Raw genomic sequence first — 11,006 nt, forward strand, 5'->3', positions numbered from 1 at the left:
TTTCAAACTACAAATTTAAAATATACTTTAAAAATTTAGTTTGTGAAAGCCAAAAATACTCGATTAATAAAGCGAATAAGTTAGTCTTTATTAAATATGTGTTGAATAATCTACTGGTGTACTATTTGAGCTTATATAAAATGTCAAAAATAGTGGCAGAAAAGTTGATTTCGTTACAGAAAAAAATTCCTATAGAATAAGAAAAAAGGTAAGAATAGTTTGACGTTGATTAAGTGGATAGTGGTTCCAGGCTCCTAAAATGATGGATGGGTTGGAGATGGATAATGCCGTGGTTAAGAATACAACACTCTTCTTCAAGTAGTGGTGGCATTTTTGAAAAGAGGAGTGTCAATTATGAAAGAAGGTTATATTCTCTTGTTATGACTTGAACCCCAATGTGATGTTATCATCTCAGACATTGTCTATTAGAAGGGTTCATGGAAGGTTATCTGTCAGTTGTAGTTCAAGGATCGTAATATGAGAGATAAGAGGATTGCTGTGTTGTCTATGGAGGTGGGTGATGGAAGGATGACTCGCTTCTGGGAAGATGTTTGGTTACAAAGTGGTTCGCTAAAGATGAATTTTTTGAGATTCTTCTCTGTTTCAAAGCAAAGAGGATCTGTCATAGGAGATTGTGGATTTTGAGATGGATTAGAGTGGATTTGAAACTTTCAGTGGAGGCAAAATTGATACCAATGGAAGTTGGAATTAGTGGACCAGTTGCATGAGACTTTAAGGCCTATAAAACTAGAATATGATACGCAAGAGAGAGTTATGTGAAAGTTTGACAAGGAAGACATTTTTTCAACTAACTCTTTTATGCAGTTGGTGCAATGAGAAACACTCCCGAAAAATATCACTAGCTATAGTTTCACCAGAACCATATGAAAATGTTTGGTTCTGCCATAAGTGGAGTTATTTTTTGGTTTGCTTTGATATGAAAAGTGAATACTAAAAAAAGATTGCATAGGTTGAAAATTATTAGTCACCGTGATAATATGTGTGTATTGTGTAAAAAAGACATTGAACATATTTAGCACTTATTTTTTAGTTTGTGAGTTTTCTTGATAGGTATGGTTGAATGACTATCTGACTTTGGGAGGTTGTGGTCTATTTCGAGTTTGCCGAAAGAACATTTTGAGAGTTGAACATATATCGTTAATAGAAAAGAAGAGCATAACAAGTAGTTTATATATTTCTTTGCAGTTATTTAAAATGTTTAGCTAGAGAAAAACGAGTGAATCTTTAATAACAAGAAAGTAGGTGTAGAAAATTTTTTTTATAAATCTAACTAGTCATAAAAAGTGGAGTAATATAGATTTTTTTTTTATTGATGGTATAAAAATTGGCATTCTCTTCCACGAGTTATGTTTTCACAAAATCTACGCAAATCATGGATCACATCCGCCATTTACTGTTGAAGCACACACAAATTATAAAGCTTTATATGTACCAACTCTTATATTTTAGTTTTTGGTTTTGTTTTTTTTTATAACAAATCAAAACATCTCAACTTTCCCTCCTTTAATTAATTACCTATAAATATAAAACCTTATTAGGTGTTGATGAATTTTTTTTGGTTGCCTACTAATTTAATTGGTCAATAACTAATTCGTTATAAATTTAATTTGGACTTCATTTAAAGATTTATTGTTGATGAATAAATTATTATATATTTCTGATATTTATTTAAATAGATAAGTAAATTAAATATTCAGCCAATCTAAATTAATTAATTAGACATTAATGAATAGTATATAGGTACCAATATTGAGTATTGACAAATTAATATGCTCACTAAATGTAGGGTTTTATTTTATTTTTATTGCTTTTCTTTTTTCTTTCTTTTTCGAAGATAAATTAGATAATTATATTTTGTGTTCATCCACGATGTTTCAATTTTTTTGTTTTTAAAACTTTTTCCCTTGCTCTACTTCGATTCTTCAACATTTATTATTCTGACTCTGATATCTTTATTTTTATCCTCAAACAAATGCTTTTTTTGTTTTTTACTATTAATGCAGTTGGGTTGATTTTTTTTTATATTATAAGTAGAAATACTAATCTGTGGATAATAATTTAGCACAAGAAAACATACACATTTATCAATGGAATTACTGACTGATAATTGTACCTGTATAAAAGAAATTGGCAAAAATTTATTTTGTTCTTTTCTACAGAAATTTGTCAAAATTTTCACTAAAAATTTGACGTCCAAATTTCGTCTCTAAAGTTTGTTGGAAAACACTAAATTTTAGATAAGAATTTGTCTACTTATGAAAGCACAAAAAGTAATTTTTTTATAATGTATACAGTTAAATAGACAATTTTAAAAATATTTCAAATGATAAATATAATGACAGAAATTAAATAATCAAATACTAGAATTTTTATTGTGGAATATTCTTAAAAGAGGGACAAAAAAATTATTGAACTTAACCTAGTAAAATCTTTTACTATCAAAATAATGAGTACACAATGAATCTTCTTAGTAGCACTAGGACTTCTCAACAATCAACTAAAATACATCATCAAAACTGATGAATTAACATAAACCCTCTATAAAACTGGGTATCTCGAATTAGACAAAAAAAAGGCAATACAACTAGCAAGTTATATCTTAATGTTCATTTTTACACCAGAAATAATATACTAAAATTTCATAAAAAATGAAGCAAATTTACCAGTTCAATAGAATCAAAATGGCGTTGCTCTTTTCCCCCCGATTTCTTCATCTCTTCGATGCCGAAAGCCTCTCCTCTTCCTCACAAATTCATTTTCTTTCTTTCAAATGAGAGACACTAACCCTCTTTCCACTTTTTCTTTTTATTACACGGGGTTATAAGTCACTACTTTCTTTTATTTTATTTTATTTTTGTTTTAAAGTGTGGGTCCCACTTGAGTTGGGGATCCACCAATAAAATTTTTTTCACTGACTTAAGTGGGGATAAGTTGTTCTATCAAGCCCATCTTCTCTTTGTAAGAATTCAACTTTTACTGTAAGTAAACTCTTTGTCATCATATTTGAACTATTATCATTAGTATAGATCTTCTTAAGTGCATATGACTTCATCTTAAGCGTTTGACGTATCCAATGATACTTCACTTCTATGTGCTTCAATCAAGAATGAAATGTCAGATTCTTGCTGAGATGGATAGCACTTTGACTGTCACAAAATAACACAAACTTCTCTTGATTAATGCTTAACTCTTGTAAAAATTTCTTCATCTACAAGAGTTCCTTAGAAACTTTAACAACAGTAATTATTCTACCTCTATTGTAGATAAGCAACACATTTCTAAAGTCGAGATTACCACGACACAACTCCTCTTGCAAAAGTCATCATATAACCAGAAGTAGACTTTTTTAAATCAAGATCCCAGCCATATCTACATCTGTGTAACCATACAACACAGGTTGGTCACTTCTAAAGCATAAACAAACTCTGGAAGTACCATTAAGGTATGTGAGAATCCACTTCACTGCTTGCCAGTGTTACTCAGCAGGATTAGAGAGAAATCGACTAACAACTCTAACGACATGAGCAATATCTAGCCTGATACAAACCATAGCATATATCAAACTGCCAACTGCAGATCCATATGAAATCTTCTTCATTTATTTTTTTTCTCACTTGTAAGAAATTATCGCGAACTTATCTTGAAATGACTAGCAAGTCGAGTACTAACAGGTTTGGAATTACTCATACTCAACCTCTCTAAAACTTTCTCAATATACTTTTGCTGAGACAACCACAATTTTTCATTCTTCCTGTCACGAGTGATACTCATGCTAAGAATTTTCTTTGCAGGACCCAAATCCTTCATATAGCAAAGGATTTATCAAATTTTTCTTAAAACTTTCAATCTTCTTAGTGTCATGACCAACAATCAACATGTCATCAACATAAAGCAAGAGAGTTATAAAGTCACCATCAGAGAATTTCTTAACATACACATAATGATCAGAAGAAGTCTTACTATACCCATGACCTTCCATGAAGGAATCAAACTTCGTGTACCATTGTCTTAACGTTTGCTTTAGCCCATATAAGCTCTTCTTCAACTTGCATACAAGATGCTCCTTTTCTTTAACCTCAAAACTCTCTGATTGCTCCATATAAATTTTTTTATCTATGTCACCATGAAGGAATGCAGTCTTCACATTAAGCTGCTCAACCTCTAAATTCAAGCTAGCTGCTAATCTAAGTACAACTTGAATAGATGACATCTTCACAATTAGAGAAAAAATCTCTTCAAAATCAATACTTTTATTTTGCTCAAAGCCTTTCACAACCAACCAAACTTTGTACTTTAGCCGTGAGACATTTTCATTCGCTTTCATTTTGAACACCCATTTATTTTTAAATGCTCTCTTACCCTTCGATAGCATCACCAATTTAAACGTATGATTCTGATGTAAGGATTTTATTTTTTCTTGCATGGCCTTCAATCAATCTTCTTTATGCTCATTACACATAGTTTCCTGGTAGCCCTCAGGCTTTCCAGTCTCAGTGTTCATCACATACTCATGAGGAGAGTATCTCTGACAAGAATGACGCTCTCTAGTAGATCTTCTCAATTCAGGCTCAACTGGTGGTTCAGGTGAAATTTCAATATCTGGTAACACTACATCTGACACCTCAGGTTGAGGTGTAGATTCATCATGCAAATCATCACCATCATTATCAACTTGTACATCTCTCCCATCAACAGGAGGTCTAGTAGAAGGACCAGGTTCATCATCAATAGAATGTCTACACTTATTGTTGGCTTATCTGTCTTCTCAAGGTTTTCAATAGTTCGGTCTTCGAAAAAAATTAGCGACTTCTAATTATTTTCTTACTCACCAAATCCCATAATCTATAACCAAATTCTTCGTGGCCATAACTCATGAAGATACTCTGCTTTGACTTTTCATCAAGTTTGGACCTTTCATCTCTTGGAATGTGAACAAAAGTCATGCACCGAACACTCACAAGTGACTATATATAGGAGACATCTTTCTCTCTCCAAACTTTCTCTGAAACATCACTATTTAGTGGAATTGAAGGAGAAATGTTGATCAGATCTACTACAGTCCTTATCGCTTCATCCCAAAAGGATTCAGGCAACTTCGCATGAGAAAGCATACACCTGACTTTCTATCATTGATAGTACGATTCATTCTCTCTGCAACTCTATTATATTGAGGAGTCTTAAGAACTGTCTTTTTAAACTTGATTCCATGTCCTTTGCAATACTCTTCAAACAGACTCTGTATTCACCACCATTATTTGCTGAAAACATTTCAATTTTTTTCCTACTTTTCTTTTAACACTTGCATAAAAATATTTGAAGATACTGAGCACCTGGTCTTTAGATTTCAAAACAAAAGTCCACACTTTACGAGAATAATCATTAATAAAAATAACAAAATATGATGCACCTCCTAGTGTCTTAGCATCTATAGTGCAAACATCAGTGTGAACTAAATCTAGAATATGTGATCTCCTATGAGATCCAGAACTATAAAATGATACTCTAACATGCTTTCCAACAAAATAATGAGTACAAGTATTTAAAGTTGTACCTTTTATTAGAAGCGAATGCTTCTTGGCTAAAACACCAAGTCATTTCTCGCTCAAGTAACCAAGACGCATATGCCACAAATCAAAAGAGGAATCATCAACTACATTCACCCCTTCTTTACATAACTTTACTTGCAATCGGTAGAGAGTAGTGAGACTATTGTCTTCTTTAGCAATAATAAGAGCTCCTTTGGTAATCTTACATTTTTCACTACTAAAAGAAGTGCAATAACCCTCTTGATCTAATGCCTTCACTGAAATCAGATTGAATTGCATATCTGGCGCATGCCTAACATTCTTTAATTGCAACTTGCATCCCATATTGATTTCAAGCCACACATCACCCATACTAATCCTCACACACCCCTTTATCTCTCAATTTGATCTTGCCAAAATTTCCAGTAATATAAGTGAAAAATTACTCATCGGGGTAATATGACATGAGGCACCAGAGTCTATAATCCAAGTGAAATAATTACAGACAAGATTAACATAATTTTCATCATATGTGATAAGAACATTTTCATAAACAATAGCATCAGTTTCTTTATCACTATCTTTACCTTTATCTTTGTTTCTTCCCCTTGATTATTCTCTTTTCAAGAACCTACAATACCTCTTGATATGTCCCGATTTGTCACAATGGTGACAAATGAACTCCTTTCTTGACTTGTACTTTCCTCTTGACTTGCTTCGACTCTCTGACCTGTCAGAACTGTGAGGTTTTCTACTTTGACTTCTTTCCTATGACTCTGAAACAAGTGTTTCTGACTGGGAGGAGGCATTAATCAAACTTCACTCTCTTCTTCTGCTTTTTTCATTCAACATGCTCTCTTTAACCATTGCTAACACCAACTTTCTTTTTGGAACTAAGTTAGTCAATGTCACAACTAGAACTTTTCAACTATCAGGCAAAGAACTCAGCAACAAGGCTTGTAACTCATCATTTAAAGTGATTTTATTATTTGTTAGTTGGTTCACTATCTCCTAAAAAATGTTCAAGTGCTCCGGTATTGATTTCCCTTCAATATACTTCATATTGACAAACTTCCTAATCAAAAATGCTTTGTTTTGCATATTCTTCCTCTCATATAACTCCTTCAATTTCTTCCACATCTTCTCGGCATTAGTTTCAGTGTCAACATGTGGATACACACTGAGATCAAACTATTGCCTAATCAAAGCAACTGCCTTCTGATTCAACTTCTTCCATTCAGCATCGAATTTGGTACCTTTGGTTTATCTCCCTCCACAGGATTGTACAACTCCTTGCTGTACAACATATCTTTCATGAGGTCTTTTAAATTGAGTAATTTTTTGAATTCAATTTGATCATATTTGGTCTATGAGTATTTTTCTCCATTTAATCAGCATAGAAATAAACAACTAAAACTCTAAATACCACTTTGTTCGGAAAAACTAAGGTTCAGATAAGAACCTATCTAATAGCGAAAGTACCAAAAATAATATTTTCACAACCTGTGCAGTTAAATAGACAACTCTAAAGATACTCCAAGCCAAAAATTATTTATTTTATTTTTTATTTAATAAAAGAGTGATTAATGCTACAAAAATTAACAATTATATATAATTTTTAAATGCATTTTTTATTTTTTTATTTTTTTTGTTATTAACTTTATTTATTTTAGAGTTAATAACTGGATTGGTACCTAAAAGTCGCTAACAAAAACATTCTTAAAAGACACGAAAAACAAATTAATCTTCTAAAGATTTAAAAGTTTGACAAAAATGTCCAAACGTTAATTGAACAAGTTTTCGTAAACGAAAAATACTTACGTGACTAATAGAGTTAATGACTTGACTAATTTCATAGTTACATGACATTATTGATTATTTTAAATAATAATTATTTATGACTTGACTTATGTAATTATTATTTTAAAATAGTCAACAATGCCATGTAACTATAAAGTTAGCTAAGTCATTAACTTTGTTAATAAAGTAAGTGTTTTTCATTAACAGAGACGTAATTAATTAATGTTTGGATTTTTTTGTCAAACTTTTAAATCTTTTGGAGTTAATTTGTCTTTTGTATTTTTTTTGGAGTGTCAACATAAATTTTTGGATACTAATTTGATATTTAACTCTAAAATAAATAAAAATAATTAAAAAAATAAAAAATAAATTGTGTCTTTTATTATTAAAATAATTTTAGACAAATTTTTATCCAATTTTACTATACGTGTCACTTTTCATTCAATTCAAGTTGCCAACGCAACACATAACGAAAAGCTCATTCACTTAATGATTTAAGTTGAAATCCCGCTAGGGAGCTAATGAAATATTTGTACAATAAGTATAATAAGTTATTTATTTGGCCCAATATAAGTTAAAAAAATAAACATTTAAGATAAAATACTACTAATTTCTCAAACATAATACATCCATATTATCTAGAATAATCATCCGGATACTAAGGATAATAAACATCTGATATCCTACTGAATCGAATATCCCTAAACTCTATTATACACATTGTAGATACTCCATTAGCTCCGTATACTTTCTCTTTAAATTGACCTTCTCTGATAATCTTTAATATTGAACTCGACGAGAAGACGGTGTTGTTCCAAAATTTACAAAAACAGAAATTGATTTAAGATTTTTTTATTTTTTAAGAATCGCTTTACCGTTGACGTTTAATCATTTTGTTACATTGGCACTTTTTTTTTTCTGTATCCTAAAAGTATCTATCAAAGAGAATTTCTAACAAAAAGAATACTTACTCATAAACCGTTCCCTCTATTGGAGGTTGTGATCCGGAATCCAGACTTAACAATTAATAGTAGTTAGAATTATATCACCATGTTGTGTTAAATTAAATTAGTTATCGATAGTGCAGCTAACATATGCAGGGCATGTGCACATAAGAACTTAGTTGTAATTAGCTAGTGTGTGAATAGATATTTACAGGTTAGTTTGCTTGTATATATAAATATGATAAAAAGGAAATGGGCCTCTCTGAGTTTTCACCATTCTCCAATTCTCATTTTCGATTCTCTCCCTTCACACAATGAGCACCATGCTCAAACATCAAAACTCTGCAAGCTGAACAGAGTTTGTTCAGAGGTAACACCGTAACAGAACATAAATCTCATTTTTTTTTATTTGATAAAATATTTAATATTTATTATAAAAATATCAAATATTTTTAATTTTTAAAATTTTAAAATAAAAATTAAATATTGAGATACAATAATACTAAACATAAACCCTACTGTGATTAACTCTTACCAAATAAAAGATCATTATTATCACCATGGCTGACCAACCCAAAAAGCTTCACATTGCTATGTTTCCATGGCTTGCTTTTGGTCACATAATTCCATACTTTGAGTTAGCAAAACTCATAGCGCAAAAGGGTCACAAAGTTTCATTCATTTCCACACCTACAAACATCAAACGCCTCCCTAAACTACCTTCAAATTTACAACCTTTTGTGGAACTCATAGAACTTCCACTGCCTCATGTAGAAAACCTCCCTCAAAATGCTGAGGCCACTATGGACATTCCACAACACATAGTTCCATACCTCAAGAAAGCCTTTGATGGCCTTCAAGAACCTTTGGCTAAGTTTCTAGAGAGTTCCACTCCTCATTGGCTCATATATGACTTTGCACCTTTTTGGTTGCCCCCAATAACTTCCAAGCTTGGTATCTCATCCATCTTCTTTTCTATCTGCTCTGCATTTGGTATTTCTTTCATAAACAGCTTTGGTCTAAAGTCAAATGATAAACCTTCCTTTGATGATGATCCTTTTAACAAAGTAGTTCTTCAACACTATGAGGACAAAACAATGTCCGAAGACCACAATGAAGAGAATGAATCTGGTGTTTCAGATATATTCAGACTCCATCAAGTACTTGGTGGTGTTGATGTTGTAGCTGTAAGAACTTGTATGGAGATTGAAGCTGAATCCATAAGATCTCTTCAAAACCAATGCAGGAAACCGGTTATTCCAGTTGGGTTATTGCCACCTTCATTATACTTATTCAGTAGTGAAGTTAGTAAAGATGATGAAGATTGGAACACAATACTTAAGTGGTTGGATGAACAAGAAGAAAGGTCAGTGATTTATGTAGCATTTGGAAGTGAAGTGGCACTAAATGATGAAGAATTCACTGAGATAGCTATGGGATTAGAGCTATCTGGCTTTCCCTTTTTCTGGGTTCTGAAGAAGCAAAAGAGTAGTCCAGATGTAAGTAGTTCAATGGAGACAAAACGTGGGATTATATGGACTAATTGGGTTCCACAGTTAAAGATATTAGCACACAAATCTGTTGGAGGATTCTTGAGTCATTCTGGTTGGGGTTCTGTGATTGAGTCTCTTCAATTTGGATGTCCACTTATCATGTTACCTTTTCAAAATGAACAAGGGTTAGTTGCAAGGCTTATGGAAGAGAAAATGGTGGGAATAAAGGTTCCAAGAAACGAACATGATGGAAAGTTCACTAGAGATTCATTGGCTAAGGCATTGAGATCAGTGATGATGTTGGAAGAAGATAAAGGAAAGATTATTTATAGGAATCATGCTGAAAAAATGAGCAAGATCTTTGGGGACAAAGAGTTACACCAAAAGTACACAGACGAGTTTGTTGATTATATGGAAATTCATAGTCCCTCATCAAAGATTAGTATGTTAGATTGAACATTATTGCAAACTTGTATTGATAAAATGTCTAAAGCTTTTTAGAGTTTCAGAGTGTTGTAATAATTGAAGGGTAGGTAATTTAATTACCTTTTATTTGCACTTACATGACGTGTTGATGCTGGTGCAATAATCACGGTCTGGTCTTTGTTATTTTATTTTATTTTATTTCTCATAATCAAATGTACCTCCATGATGCATACTTATCTTTAAATATCCCATCTTCTACTCCAACAATTCTATCATTCAACACAGCACATCACTAAACTAAAGGAGAGAAAAAGAACAGAACATCCAATATAACACATCACTGAACCCTATCTTTATGAACAGTTAGTGTAACCTACATTAAAACTAAAATCATTGACATGCAATAACAAACCCGAATCTATCAAATAGTTGAGGTGGGGAGACAACAAATAGCGAGTATCCTCGAGCAAGACTCTGAATCATGATGAAGGTGAGACACACCCTCAATAGATATAGCAATCGCAAGATCTGCTCTCCACCAGCGCAAGTTCAATAGGAAGAACACTGCGTTACTGATTCATGAAAACATTTTGGAGAGTGAATGTGTTCTTCTTTAACGTTAAAAGTGATGAAGGGAGATGAAATGCTTTTGTGGGAATGAGATATAGGAAACAACACCAGAGGGGCAATATTGTCTTTAAAAAAAACTGTGACCGAAAAAGAAGTTTTTTTTTTTTTTTTGGTGACTAGAAAAAAAAAAGAAAAAAAAAAAGATTTTAAAATCAAATTGAACTTTA

At 32.0% G+C, this 11,006-nt stretch overlaps 1 protein-coding gene across 1 annotated transcript; it reads left to right on the forward strand.

Moving 5' to 3' along the window:
• LOC107635275 (putative UDP-rhamnose:rhamnosyltransferase 1) lies at positions 8,790–10,469 on the forward strand. The gene has a single exon (XM_016338701.2). It carries the CDS (start codon positions 8,851–8,853, stop codon positions 10,237–10,239), a length of 1,389 nt encoding a protein of 462 aa, XP_016194187.1. The 5' UTR covers positions 8,790–8,850; the 3' UTR covers positions 10,240–10,469.

The sequence above is a fragment of the Arachis ipaensis genome, chromosome B04 (genome assembly GCF_000816755.2).
Source record: "Arachis ipaensis cultivar K30076 chromosome B04, Araip1.1, whole genome shotgun sequence".
NCBI classification, from domain to species: Eukaryota; Viridiplantae; Streptophyta; class Magnoliopsida; order Fabales; family Fabaceae; genus Arachis; species Arachis ipaensis.

Excerpts from the sequence above, each read along its gene's own strand:
- LOC107635275 (XM_016338701.2), top strand. The coding sequence starts at position 8,851 with ATGGCTGACCAACCCAAAAAGCTTCACATTGCTATGTTTCCATGGCTT.